Raw genomic sequence first — 15,709 nt, 5'->3', positions numbered from 1 at the left:
GTCCTAAGATTTAGCAACTCCTGTCAACAGAAATACACCCATATGCTCACCAAAGTCATGTACTAAAATGGCTATAGAGTGTTGCTTATAATAGCCCCAAGTTGGAACCCAAAAGGCAGAGTGGAAAAATAAATAAATAATGGAATATACTGATAAGAATGTTGTATATGTATGTATGTACTTTATATATCTATGTTGCTATAAATTAGCTCTTACATACAGAGGAATCTCAGAAACATTAACTTGAGTGAAAGACACAAAACACAGTACATACTATAGGACTCAATCATTGACTCTAAAAGGCAATAGGAAAAATGGTTGGAAAATTTCATTTTCAGATTTGTTTTTTACTTTGCAGAAAATGTCTGGGGAGATTATCAAAATGGACACAATTCTTTGTCATTCTTGTCATCAAAAGTTTGAATTTACCAGATCACATAAAAATATACAGGATGTGGCCCTCCCTGGTGGCGCAGCGGGTTAAAGCACAGCACTGAGAAACTAAAGCCACTTCCGCATGAGTTCGATTCCTGCCTGCCCCGGAGGTGACCACATGGCGTGGCAGACCTCTCCTGACCCACCCACTGCTCCCCTCAGCAGTGTACTTCATCGATCTGCCTGTTCTGCTCCCCACTCTGTCTCTGGTGAAGCCTCTCGCCGCCCCTGCACCTCTGGCCTGTGCCCCAGTTCTGTATGCATAAATAAATAAATCTTTTAAAAAATTATTAAAAAAATATATATACAGGATGTGACATTATGATACTTTTACTTTATTAGATGAGCTTCTTTATGAATTTGCTTGGAGATCACTAAATGCAGGGGTCTAGATCTCTGTTTAAACTCTAAACCTGACACCAAAGTCCATCTCATAGCCACCTACACCACGCAGGCTGGCTCACACTGTGGACATTCACACACTGCTTGGCTATGAACTCTCTCCTTTCTGCTCAGTGTGACTCCGACAATGGTCTGAATTGTTAAATCCACTTTGTTTGATCCATACACTTAGGTTTTCCTCATCCAGAGGAGTAAGCCTGTATTATTGATTCCCATCTTTTCTTTGAAATATAATATCATTCCTAGATATCTATCCAAAGGACACAAAAACATTATATCAATAGCAGCACCCCCACATTTATTGCTGCTCTATTTACAATAGGGAAGATGTGGAATTAACCCAAATGCCCCCAAAACAGAATACTGGATCAAGAAGATGTGGCACATCTACACGATGGAATATTACTCAGCAATCAAAAAGATAAACTCATGCCATTTGTGGGGCAACATGGATGGCACTAGAAGGGGTCATGCCTAGTGAAATAAACCAAAAAGAAAAACTAGACAGCTTCACTCATAGCAGGAGTGTAAGGGATCAGGAGGGAACAAAGCAATTATAATAAAGTAAAAATGCAACATCAACAAACAACTATAAACCAGAGACATTCTACAGGGGTGGAGAGTGGAATAGGATCAAAACTGGGGCAGGAAGAGTGCACGGGACTCTGGTGAGGGCACAGGGTGAAATGGTGGTGAGAAGTCCCCGGGGTTACAACGGAGATGAAAAAATGCACAAAATGAAATATAATGTCATAAAATGTTTAAAGAGATCCTACTTTCACAGTTCCCCCTCTCAGACACTTACGTGAAATAAAAAGGAAACAAAACACCCCTTTTATTTGGACCCTCTAAGCGCACAGGCAGGAGCTGAGGCAGCGTGGCTGGTTCAGACAGGTCTAGAGGACACAGCTTCCCAGCTGCTCTGCCCGCGTAACTGTCACCAGATCTCAATTTGCTTAGCTCGTGCATGGACCCATTCTTTATTTTCATACAATGTACACTTTATCATCTTATGTATGATCCCCAAGAAATTCCCACCACCAATTCACCTGTATACCTTAACATAATAAAGGCTATATATGGAAAGCCCATAGCCAATATCATTCTCAGTGGTGAAAAGTGGAACCCGACTTTTAGCAAAAGATCTTTGCATCATGTCATTTGAGCTTCATCATCACTGCATAAGGGAGGCACGGCGAGGACTTATTATTCTTATTTTTATCAATGTACTGACCAATCTCAGTCAATGCACAGGATAAAACTATATCTGGGACTAAATCATGCCACTCTGTGATAGTTGCATCTATTTCTCATTGACTAATTCCTGTAGAAAGAATCTTTGCCAGCTTTTCAATTAATGTATTTCACGTCCCTTGTGGACTGTACATTGTTTGATTCATCTGGATTATCTAAAAAAAAAAAAAATGACTTTTTTATATGTCTGAGTTTGTAATGGAAACATATTCATACCCACCTCTTTATTAACTAATAAGACCAAAATAGGGTCCATGAATAAGCACTAAGTCCGATTCATTATGAGGATGCTTTCCTTTTGTAGATTTATTCTCTAAAATAAAGTACCTTTGCATTTGCCTTTGTTTCTTTTTCCCCAGAGGTCTATCCTCCGCATGTGTCCATTTTTACCTTATTAGCAGTTCTTCAAGCCTGATAATTAATGTTTCTGACCATGTCCCTACACAATTAGCCCCACGCTGGGCTTAAAGCACACATAGTCTCTAGGGAGAACCCATGAGCCAAGAGAGGCCCAGGGCCTGGAGTCAGGAGACCTGGGCTTTTGACCTCTGCTCCCAGAATTACATTATTTACATTCTAAGATAGCAAAGAATCTCACCTAATGACTCTTCAAAACAATGAGAAAATAATCTTGAGCGTCTTATTTGTTCTTAGGTGAAAGATGTAAATGCTGAAAATCCTATTTTAAACTGTTCTAATGGAATATTTAAATTCCTGCTAACACTGGCGTGTAGTATTGAATATAGCTGAAAGTGTAGCTACCTTTGCTGTTGGCAAAACTAGGAGCCAAATTCTTCTGCGGCCATGTAGGCACAGTTGATCAAAAATGAACAGAGGTGGAATGTCAGATAAACAAACAAAGCGGGTCAGTTACTTGTACGTGACATGCAGGATGAGAAACCGAAGGCTGGGAGAAGTAAGGGATATGAGAGAACACTGAACCCAAGAAGCAAAGAGAAATGAGGGAAAGTTTCATGCTGTAATTAATAGAATTTTAATTTGATAATATCTCATAATTTAGCATCTATTTTGTGCTCATCTGCTAGAAGACACAAACAAATGCACTGTTACATGAAGGGAAATAAATTCCATACAGGGCAATCTTATGAGTTATGGCAGATGACAACATGTAATTCTACAGGGCATGGTTCAAATATAGCTAGTAGAAGACACTCTAGATTTGTGAAATGAAAAGATATTTAATACAGAGAACCAGGTTCTAATAGAAAGTGTAGGGAGAGTTATAGGAACCTCTAGTCTTTGCCATGAAGATTGACTCCCAGCTCAACATCCAGAATAGAATAATCATTGAGGACTCTGGAAAGACAGGAAGCTGTCACCAAAACCCTCAAAGTTTGCCATATCCCAAGACAGAACCCTCAAAGTTTGCCATATCCCAAGACAGCTAACTCATACATGGCCAACTCTCTACCTCACTAACCCAGTTAGGAAAGGACCATCTTGGAAACACCATTTAGAGCGGCATCCAGAGAGAATTCTCTGTATGGGGGGTATTCATTCCAGCCCAGTCCACAAAGAATAAAAAGAGCAAGTCCTGGGACACAAACAAAGACTGTAGTTGATGTGGATGTAGAAACATTGTGATAACACGAATAACATCCAGCCGAGGCATGAAAGGAGAAGGACTGAGCGTGGAGGAGCGGGCACCAAACCATTATTATTTTTTTTTATTATTATTAAAAAGTTTATTTTTACATCATTTTGCACATTTTTTTTCATCTCAATTGTAATCCCCATGGGTTTCCCAAACCATTATTTTTACTAATCGGCCTTAACAGACTAGTCAGACCGGACAGCCTGGCAGTTGGTCAGTTTCTTCAGAGCCTCTTTGAACTCTCGATTCCTTAGACAATAAATGAAAGGGTTGAGAGCAGGAGTGATGATGGCGTAGAAGATGGAAATGACTTTGTTCATGTTGAAGGCATGGATGGCTCGGGGCCGGGCATACATGAAAATAGTAGCTGAGTAGAAGATGGTGACGACCACGAGGTGGGAGCCACAGGTGGAGAACGCCTTCTGCTTCCCTGTGGGCATGCGTAGAACCGTGGCCAGAATGCAGCCATAGGACAGGACAGTGATGGAGAGGGGAAACAGGAAGATGACCAGAGCCAGGACAAAGTCCACCAGCTCAGCTAAGGACATGTCTGTGCAGGAGAGATTGAGCACCGGAGAGATGTCACAGAAGAAGTGATTGATGACATTAGGGCCACAGAAGCTGAGGCGGGAGATGAAATAGATCTTAGCCAACGAGATGCCGAAACCAATGGCCCAGGAGCCAAGAGCCAGGCGGAAGCAGAGTCCGTGGCTCATGATGGTGGGGTAGTGGAGTGGACGGCAGATGGCCACGTAGCGGTCGTAGGCCATGGCCGCCAGGAGCACACATTCTGTGCACATGAGCGCGATGAAGAAGTAAAGTTGGATCATGCAGTGAGTGAAGGAGATGCTGTTGTTGGTGGACCAGAAACTAAACAGCAACTTGGGCACCGTCACGGAGATGTACCAGGTCTCCAGGAAGGACAGGTTGGCCAGGAAGAAGTACATGGGCTTGTGCAGCGGCCGGTTCTGCTGCACCAAAAGGATGATGATCACGTTTTCAGCCACGGTCAGGACATAGGACACCAGGAACATAAGGAACACGGAAGCACGCATGCCCGGGCTCCCAGGGAACCCCACTAGAATAAAGTGGGTGACCCGTGTCTGGTTCTTCACTTCCATGTTAGAGACACATGACTTAGCTCTCCTGGTGGGGTGAAAAGCACTGAGTCAGACGCCCTTGTCCAGATAGAACCTTCCATTCTTGGCCATCTCTGACTAGCAATAACAACATCATTCACATCATTTATTAATAATATGTATAGAGTAGATGATACTTTGGGGACATGATTCCTGTCGTGTGATTTGATTCCCACATAGCCTCTTTTATATATGTTTTATATCCACTTCAGTGGTGAAGAGACTGACTCTTACTAAAATATTAACTTACCAAGTTTCTACTGTGGCAAGACACAAATTACATTCACCTCTAAGTGTAAAGCCCAGCTTCTGTCCTCACGGCCTTCAGCACCTAGCACCACCTAGCTTTGTGATCAGGCAAGTTCCTCTGACCTCGGAAGAGGTGACATGTGGACGTGGAGAGCTGAGGTGGGAGAATCTGCCCTAAAACATAGTGCAGGGTGAGGTCAGCAGAGGAACAGGTGGGAGGCGGAGAGGACCCCACCGGTCCAAACCAGCAACTCGGATAGGATGGGGGTCCTGGACATTGAGAAGCAAGGAAAGGATTAAAGCTGAGAAGGGACACACCTTGGCTTATGCTGTGGGAAGTTCACACTGTCATCACCAAGGACTCTGGAAGTAGGAGGGGAAGTTTTAGGGTTAGTTGGAGGCTCTTAAAAGATAGGGACAGTGGCCCTCCCTGGTGGTGCAACAAGTTAACGCTCAGCACTACGAAGCTAGCCACGGCCACTTCGGCATGAGCTTGACCCCAGGCCAGGGAGCTGACCCACATGGCGCAGCAGACCTCTCCTGTGTCCCCGCTGCTCCCCTCAGCAGTGTATCCCAGTCACTCTGCCTGTTCTGCTCCCCACTCTGTCTCTGGTGAATTCTCTCACCCCCTGCCTCTGGCCTATACCACAGTTCTTGTATGCATAAATAAATAAATCTTGAATAAAAAAAGAAGATGGGGACAGTGACACAAACAGGTGGTTTCACTTATACTTGAGAACTGATTGCTGGAATGGACATGAAGGGAAGGGAGAGAACACAGTCAAGGAGCAACCTTAGATCTATGGCTCATTCACGGAAACAAAGCTGGGGGAGAACTGGGAGGTTTGCAAGCATTTTCCTCATAGGTGAGATGGCCATAAGCAAGAATGTGGCTGGGTTTGTTCTGATGATTTTAACAAGGAGCCTAAGCACTGAGTCCAGAATATTGTCTAATAATAACTTATTGAGCACTTAGTAGTTACTAGGAAGTTTGCTAATCCCTTTAACACCACACACCACTTAATCTACCAAACCATTCTAATGAAGCGTTGTTACTCTATTTTTTCAGAGACGCTGTGCTTCAAACGGATTAGACAACATTTCCAAGTTATTGGGTGATAAAGTCAACCAAGCTCAGTCTGACCGAAAGGCATGAACTTGGTCACTCGTCTGACTCACAAACAGATGAGGAACAGGAAAATGGACTTTCCGCCATTTTCATAGATTTAAGCCTTCTATTTTAGGAAGTATTTGTTACTACTATGACTTTCATAATAGTCATAGGCTTCTGAGATGCACTAATTTTTTTTTAATAGCAAAGGTATATATTCAGACATACAAACTTCAATATATTGCAGATCAGCTTGGTAAATCTATCAGAAAAGACATAATCACTGGACTGGCTCTTTAAAAATATGTGAGAGGATGAGGGATTTTAAGTAGATGACTTAGCATGAACAAAGGCATAGAGCTATGAAGCAGACCCAGCATTTTCAGAGAATTGGCTCATTAAGCCTGATGGCTGTGTCACCAGGCAAACTAAGTGAGGAAATTAGTGGAAAAGGGAGAGCTTGTGTGTGTGTGTGTGTGTGTGCGAAAGGGGAGGAGGGAGAGAAAGAGAGAGAGACACCATAGAGACTGATTATCAAGGGTCAGATCGTGGAGACTTTCTTGTGAAATGTTAGTGCATATAAAAATTATCTTGTCGTGTAAACATTCAGTAATCACAGAATTTTGATAGCATTCATGGGAATTCACCCTGGCCTTTATGTGAGGAGATGAGTTTGGATTTGACAAGTTGTTAAACCAGAGGCTGAGAGGCAGTTTGGAAGAGATAACACCCCTGATACAATGCTCACCAGAGAAACAAAAATGAGAATAGCTGCTCACATATTACACTCAACTCTGCACTCTGGGAGGAACTAAACTAAGAAAGAATGAGCACGAATTATCAGCTCCTAGTAGAACGGACCATATTTATTGTTGATGCATAGTTTTCCCACAAAATCTGACCTTTCCACTCATAACACCTTCTAGCCCACTACAGTTACTCAAACTTGTTACAGCTTGCAGATTTTTACCCAGGACCCAGCACCAACCACCCTACTTTCTTCTCTCCATGCTCGTTCCAGTTGTATGTGCCCTATCCCTTCATTTTGTCTGGATTCTGTACAAATATAGTTCCAAGCACATCAACTTGGATAGAAATTCCACCCCCACCTTTGCCAAGCAAGCAGCCGGTTCTGTAACCACCCTCATAATGTGGCCAGCAGGCTGGCCGGTAGGATCTGCAGTTGGGGTGAATGTGTGAATGTGGGGCACTGATTTCAGACTCAACACCAGAGAGAGCTGTCAAATGTGGGGTGGGTGGGTGTGTCCCTCCACTCTCCTGCTGCCTGGCTGTGTATAGATCTCCAAGGATGAGACTATCAGCCCACCTTCTCTCCAGATGGAGGGAGGTAGAAGAGAGTGTGACTGTAGTATTAAGCCAGGATTTCATCATTTTGAGCCAGAGGAGCCTGCAACAGAGCTGTTGGCATCTTTCAAACGTGATGTCTGAGGTCCACTTACCCAGGCTCAGCAGTCTCTGAAGGGGTGGAATGTCGAAAGAGTTTCTTTACTGATTCTAAAATAGGAAGAAGGAGAAAAGAGAGATTCAGGCACTGAATGGATGTGGGAATCCCACTCTCCAAATCCGGGAGTGAATGGGTACACATTACCCAGCAGCTGCCAAGGTGAGCGCCAGCTGAGAAGGAGGCCCTTGGCATCAGGACCACGTTTGTGCCTGATGGGGCACGGGGTGGGCTCTCCCAGAGCACTGGGGCTAGAGCGGCCATGCGCTCCCCGTGGAAGTTGCCGTGGTCATACTCAGCTGGCTGTGAAGGGCTTTATATGGTGCCAAGACTCTCCTCCCCCCCACCCCGCTTCTTCTCTGCCAAGACCCAAGAGAAAAGCACATTCACGAAAGCAGCTCAGGTCTCTGTGGGAGCCAGGAGAAATTTCCATTGCAGGAGAAATTGCCTGCCGTGGCAATGTATTTGTTTTATATTATTTCCACAGGGGGAAATCCACTGATGACCACAGGCTTTGACAAGAACCACGTTCAGATTTATTGTTTGTTGAAACATGAAAAGACAAAGATGACTATTTTAGAACCGATTCACACATTTTCAATTATTACTTACTCTTCTGCCTACTAGAAACAGGCTGATCATATTAATCTTCCAAGGTAGACTTAGATTGCAACCTTTCAGGAAATTTGTAAATGAAATTTGTTTAAGCGCTTATGCCATAATTACATGTTAAGTCCATTTATCGAGAGGAGATCATGCTTACTTTGGAAACCCCTGACCAAGAGTTCACATTCTGAGGCCAAAATCTGGTTACTAAAACATCAACCTCAGTTATCTATTGAACTCACCAAGCAAAAACTGTCCATTTTTTGTGGTTTCAGGAAATGGTCAATGGTAAGACGGACAGTCAGCAATTCAGCCTCTCACAGTCTCTAATGAGACTGTAATAAGAAAAGCGTGTTGAAAGTATTTGCAACTAAGAAAAAGCAAATAAATATAAATTACTTCCTTCAATGCTTGGGCCTAGACTGACGTTTAAGTCCTGAAAAACTACGGCACCCCCTAATATGTATCATCCAGTAATAGCCACAAGTTTACAACATGGTTGGTTTTTTAAATCTGTCATGATGTGGTGTCCTCACAATGGAAATAAAACCACAAAGCTCCCACTCAGTCAATCACATCAGCCATATTCTGCTCACTTGTGGTGGACATAGTGTGCTAGAGAGACTGATGGGGGTACATGCATCCTCTGGCCTCTGATGTATAAAGGGTTCTTGAAATACTGTGACTCTGGCCCTCCCTTGTAGCACAACAAGTTAAAGCGTAGCACTGTGAAGCTATCAGCAGCCACTGCAGCATGATTTCAATCCCTGGCCAGGCAGTGGCCCACATGGCACAGCAGACCTCTCCAGTCTCCCCGCTGCTCCCCTCAGCAGTGTATTTCTGCCTGTTCTGCTCCCCACTTGATCTCTGCTGAATCCTCTCACCTACCACAACTCTGACCTGCCTGGACTCCAGTTTTTGCATGCATAAATAAATAAATATTTTTAAAAATGAGGAAATACTGTGACTCGGCTTTGTACAAGATACTTTGACTGTTTGGGGTCTTTGGAGTGCTGTGTAAATTTCAGTAATGTGTGCTGCTTCCTTGAAGAATGCCATTGCCAGACATTGAACTTGCATTTTGCTTCAGGTGAGATGGCCATCAACAAAGTTAATTCTTTCAATCCAATTCTTTTCAATCCCCTATCTTTCCATTTTTGTATCTTATACTTCTTTTCACAATGTCTTTCACTTTTCATTGCACAGATATTTGATATCCTTTGCTAAGTTTATTCCTGGCTATGAAATTCTTCCTGTGCAATTGTGAAAGGGTGTTTCCTTGATTTCATTCTCTCCTAGCCTGATGTTTGCATATAGGAATGCAATCAATTCTTATATATGATTTTGTAAATTGTAACTTTACTATCTCGACTATAGATTTATTACTTCAATTAATGGATTAGTGGAGTCCTCAGGGTTTTCTATATGTCATCAGCAAACAGTGATGACTTGACTCCTTTCCCAGGTGGAGTTCCTACATTTCATCCCCTTGTCTAGATTCTCTGGCTAGAATATGCAGTATTATATTGAGTAATGATGATTAAAGTGGATGTTCTAATCTTGATCCTAATCTTAGGGGAAGAAGTTCAGTTTTTACCACCGAGTATGATGCCAGCTATGGGTTTGTTAGATATATGGACTTTATTATGTAGCAATTCATGCCTTCTATCACCATTTTTTGTGATTTTATTTTTCAGAAATGGATGCTGAATTGTGTCAAGTGTTTTCTCTGCATCTACTGATGTGATTGTTTTTTATCTTTCCTTTTGTTTAGGTGGCCATGTGCAATGATTGACTTCCAGATGCTGAACCATCTTTCAATGTTGAACCACTAGGTCAGACATGTAATCCCTTAAATGAATTGTTGAATTTGGTTTGACAACATTCAGTTGAGAATTTTTGCATCTATGTTCACCAGGGAAATTGGTCTGTAATTTTCTTCTTTGTGTATATATTTTTTACATCAGAGGAAGAGAAATGTTGGCATTAGTTTGAGAAGGACAGGTATCTTTGAAGGTGTGGAGAACTTCTTAGTGAACTTGTCTGGTCCTGGAGTTTCGTGTATTTGGAGACTTTTAATTACAGTTTCAATGCTTTGCTTGTAATAAGTATCACCTGTTGTTGAATTCATATTTGTCTCGCTTCTTCCTCCTAGGCCCTTTGAGATCACCGATGTAATCCCTTTTGGTCTATTCTGCTCCCACTGTTTTCTCCAAATTTTTTTTAAACCTTTAAGTGATTTTTTTAAAGATTTATTTATTTATACAGAAATGGGGTATAGCCAGAGGTGCAAGGATGGCGGGAGGATTCACCAGAGACAGAGTGGGGAAAAGAACAGGCAGATCAACAAGGTAAACCGCTGAGGGGAGCAGCCGGGGAGCAGGGGGGGTCTGCTGCGCCGTGTGGGTCAGCTCAGCTGCCGGGACCGAATGGACTCACACTGAAGCCGCCTCCCTCGGCTTAGCTTCCAGCACAGCGCTCCAAACCGCTGCGCCACCAAGGAGGGTCCTTTTCTCTAGAATTTTTTACCTTATCTATTGAAATTTTTGACATCCTGAAGCTCTGTTATTTTCTTATTTAAAGTTTCAAGTTCTATTTTCTTTTTATTAAATCTCTCAGATCATTCACTTTCCCCTGAATTTTGTTGCATCTTCAACATGCATCTTTTTTAATTCTCCTCAATCTTTTTGCTTGCCCTCTGTCATTTCTTCCAACTCTTTGATTTTCTTTATTGTAGAAATTTTGAACTCTCTGAGAGGGAGATAAAATTGTCACATCTTGTGATTAGTCTAGAGAGTTCTCTCTTGGTGATGTCATGTTCCCTTGAGACCTCAAGATGCCCCGTGTTATATATGTATATATATACATATATATATATTTTAAAGATTTATTTATTTATTCATACAGAACTGGGGTACAGGCCAGAGGCTCAGGGCTCGTGAGAAGCTTCACCAGAGACGGAGTGGGGAGCAGAACAGGCAGATCGATGAAGTACACTGCTGAGGGGAGCAGCGGGCGGGTCAGGAGAGGTCTGCTGCACCATGTGGTCTCCTCCGGGGCAGGCGGGGATCGAACTCATGCGGAAGCGGCTTTAGCTTCTTAGTGCTGTGCCGCCAGGGAGGGCCCGGTGTTATATTTTTGTGTGTACCAAATTTGGGCAGTCAGGGCTCCATAGAGGTTCTCAAGTGGCTATGGGTTGCAGCGATTTCCTTTATACTGACCATTCTGGCCTTTATTTCTTCACTTCCAAAATATAGAAATTTACAACTTTTAACCGTTAATTTTCTACTAGATCTCACCTTGTTCTCATCCTACTGTAACTTAACTTTCCTGTCCCCCATCATTTAAGTCACCTTTGCTGCCTGAAGACGTTTTCACATCTTTTGCTGAATTTGCTATAGTTTTTTTTTTTTTTTAAAGATTTATTTATTTGTACATACAGAACTGGGGTACAGGCCAGAGGCTCAGGGGTGGTGAGAGGATTCACCAGAGACAGTGGGGAGCAGAACAGGGAGATCAATGAAGTACACTGCTGAAGGGAGCAGCGGGCGGGTCAGGAGAGGTCTGCCACGCCATGTGGTCACCTCCGGGGCAGGCGGGAATCGAACTCATGCGGAAGTGGCTTTAGCTTCTCAGTGCAGTGCTTTAACCCGCTGCGCCACCAGGGAGGGCCGAATTTGCTATAGTTTTAATGAATAACAAATAGGCAATCATTTTTGAGTTTTTTAATATGTAAATATGTATTTCTGTCACCTTTAAAAGTGATATCAAGAGAATGAAAAGACTTGCTACATGGCCTTCCCTGGTGGCACAACGAGTTAAAGTGCAGCACTAGGAAGTTGTCCGCAGCCACTTCAACATGGTTCCACCCCTGACTGAGGAGCTGATCCACATGGTGCAGCAGACTTCTGTCTCACCCACTGCTCCCCTCAGCAGTGTACTTCAGTTATCTACCTGTTCTTCTCCCTGCTCTGTCTCTGGTGAATGCCTTTGGCCTGTATCCCAGTTCATGTATGCATAAATAAATAAATCTTTAAAAAAGAAAGAAACAAAAGACATGCCACAAACTGGGGGGAAAAAAATTTCAAAAGATGTATCTGGCAATGAATTGTTATCCAATTAATACAAAGAACTCTTAAAACTCAACAATAAGATCATAAGTTGATTTAAAATTAGCCCAAAATCCTTAACAGACATCTTACAAAAAAGATACACAAATGGGATATAATCATGTGAAAAGATTCTCCATGTCATATGTCATCAGGAATATGTAAACTAAAACAACAATGAAATGTCACTATAAACCTATTAGAATGGCCAAAATCCAAAACACTGACAACTTCAAGTGTTGACAAGGATGTGGAACAAAAGAAACACTCATTCATTGCAGTGGGAATGCAAAACGATACAGTCACTTTGGAGGATGTTTTTATAGTGTTTTACAAAATGAAACAGACTCAGCATACAATCCAACAATTGTACTTGTTGATATTTACCCATAGGAATAAAAAAATATCACACAAAGAACCACACACAGATATTTATAGCCACTTTATTCATAATTAACAAATTTTGGAAGTGACTGAGGTGTCATTTAACAGGTAAACAGAAAAACAAATTATGGTACCCAGAAACAGTGGAATAAAATGTGCTAGTAAGTAATGAAAAGACATGGAAGAAACAAACCCACATTACTAAGGGAAAGAAATCAATCTGAAGCTTCATACTGAATGATTCCAACTACCTCTCATTCTGAAGAAGGCAACCTTAAAGGAAGATTATAATCAACGATTCTGTTGGTTTGGGGGAGTAAAGGATGAGTAGATAGAGCACAGAGGATTTTTGAAGCAGAGAAACTAATTTGCATGTTATAATTGTGAATACATGTCATACAAATTTGTTGAAACCCATATATAATGTGCAACACCAAAAGCGAGCTCTAACACAAATTGTGGACTTTGTATAATGATGTGTCAATGTTGGTCCATTATTATAACTCATGCACCACTCGGGTGGGAAATGTTGATATGAGGGAAGCTTTGCATGAGTGAAGTCAGGGAGTATATGGTAATGTCTCTGTAGCTCTTGCTCAAATTTACCGTGAACCTAAAATAGTCCTAAAATATAAACTCCATTAAAAATAATGATGCTTTAATTAAGTGTGGAAATTTTATCTACTAACATTTACCAAGGCTGATGTCTTCCAGACCCATAGGATGGCCTCCAGCTGCCATGGCACCATTCAGCCCGGCTCCTCAGCACCCCCAGCTCCAGGTGCACAAGTCCTGTGCAGCTCTCTCTCCCCCACCAATGTGAACAGGACTTGTGAAGGGGGCCATGGGGCAAGGACTTGAGGTGCTGATACTGCTCACGAGCTCACAACATGCAAGATAACGGTACTTGTCAGAGAGCTGCAGAGAAATTCTAACGTGTATAAATACAGACACACACACATGCACAAACATCTGTCTACCTATCTATCTATCTATCTACCTACCTGCCCACCTACCTACCTACCTACCTATCTATCTACCCACCTACCTACCTATCTATCTATCTATCTTACTGGGTCTCTGATCAACAGAATCTCTAAGGTAATTGTATTGTTTTAAGCTACTAAATTTGTCACAAAGCAATAGAAAACTAATATACCAACATTTTTCTAAGTAACCATTTTGCTTTATCTAATTTCTGGATCTTTATAAACTTCCATTATACTTGAAATTCAGTTATTTCACCAATACCTGTATAATTTTTTTTTTTCAGTTTTCCTTGATTTTCTGGTTCATGGTGAAACACTTTAATCATCACAATCAGTTATCCCTTTATTGAAGTGAAGTTTTTATCAATGATACTTGGGAGTAGAATTTCCTTTTATTTAATCTGTTCTCTTCATCAAAATATAATAATTCATACATTGTATTTTTGCTGCATTCATGTCTCTCACATTCCCTTTGATTCCAAATAGGAAATTAAACTTTTCTATATTGCTCATTTTCTCCTTACAGCTTTTAATTTCCTTAGTAAATTCTGAAATTTTTTAATATCCTTCACCTGCCTATAATTCTCTAACTCATTTTGGATCTCAGTCATCCTACGATTGCATCTTTCATTGAGTTGATGTGTTTATTAAGTTTTTTGCAAAGTGGGAGTGAAGAGTTCTTACATTTCTAATGTTATTTCCCCCTTCTTATTACCAGAAGTTCTTTGATTAGCACAGATGTGATAATGTATTTTTTAGCTGGACACAGGACTACTCAAGATTGCATTTCTTACCTTTGAATTTCTTACCTCCAAGTGAATGAGAGGTAATATATTCAAGTTCTACCAGTAGTCTGTAGAACTAAGTAGTAATGTTGTGTGAAATTTTTATTTAAAGATTTATTTATTTATTCATATAGAACTGGGGTACAGGCCAGAGATGCGAGGGGTGAGAGACTTCACCAGAGACAGAGCGGGGAGCAGAACAGGCAGATCGACGAAGTACACTGCTGAGGGGAGCAGCGGGCGGGTCAGGAGAGGTCTGCGCGCCCTGTGGTCACCTCCAGGGCAGGCGGGGATCGAACTCCTGCGGAAGTGGCTTAAGCTTCTTAGTGCTGTGCTTTAACCAGCTGCGCCACCAGGGAGGGCCCGTTGTGTGAAATTTTTAAGAGCCTCTCTATGGAAAGAAATGGATGTAATATAAAGAATTGGGACTGTCTCAAATCTGCCCAACAAAAGAAACCTTTGCTAAAGCAAAAGACACCCTACTAAAGAAAATATATGCACAATTTACATTTGATATGAGAGGAACTATTTTCAATAACAGTTGGGCGATGATATGTCCTATATCATATGTAGGTCTTAATCTAAATTACTTTTGTTGAGTTCTAGCTGCCAAAACTCAAGTGTAGCTGAGAGGCAGTATCTCTCCCGGGTACGTCAGCAGGTCATATTATGCACAGAGGTGCATACACTTCTTTACTCGGGACTTTGCAGATTTTTTTAAAAAATCAAACAGCAACCAAAGAAGGTGTTTTCCTACCTATCTCCAAAAACATCCAAAAGGAAGGCATTGTAGTTTTTGCTCAGTAAGTAGAACGAAGCAAGTATATTTCCAAGGGACTCATCATTGTATGAGCATATTTGCTTTTTAAAAATTAAAACGTTATGTATTTTTAAAATGAGTATTCAAGCCGAAATAAAACCTATTTCTTTGTCAATTTGTCTCAAATAACTCACCCAAATTGATTTCCTGGTGAATCACTGAGTGGTCAGGAGCAGTTTTAAAAATCTTGTCAATCTGTCTACTATTTTGGCGGGAGACAGTGGCATGAAACATGTCCCTGAAACCCTCTTTCCGGCCAGAGAGCAGAAGTTCACTGAGTTGGAGAAAGTGTTAAGAAAAGAATTAAAGTAGGGCCCTCCCTGGTGGCGCAGCGGGTTAAAGCACTGCA

At 41.7% G+C, this 15,709-nt stretch overlaps 1 protein-coding gene across 1 annotated transcript; it reads right to left on the bottom strand.

The window, feature by feature from the left end:
• Window positions 1-3,891: 3,891 nt before the first annotated feature.
• On the bottom strand, window positions 3,892-7,672 carry LOC101625819 (olfactory receptor 6B1). Its single transcript, XM_012733889.1, has 2 exons — window positions 7,666-7,672; window positions 3,892-4,852 (listed from the first exon to the last, which is right to left on the bottom strand). The coding sequence occupies exon 2, from the start codon at window positions 4,825-4,827 to the stop codon at window positions 3,892-3,894; it is 936 nt and encodes a 311-aa protein (XP_012589343.1). The 5' UTR covers window positions 4,828-4,852; window positions 7,666-7,672.
• Between the last annotated feature and the right edge of the window lie 8,037 nt (window positions 7,673-15,709).

This window comes from Condylura cristata, unplaced genomic scaffold, assembly GCF_000260355.1.
Source record: "Condylura cristata isolate star-nosed mole 26May11 unplaced genomic scaffold, ConCri1.0 scaffold00042, whole genome shotgun sequence".
In the NCBI taxonomy this organism is placed as follows: Eukaryota; Metazoa; Chordata; class Mammalia; order Eulipotyphla; family Talpidae; genus Condylura; species Condylura cristata.
This window is presented reverse-complemented; position numbering and strand designations above follow the sequence as displayed.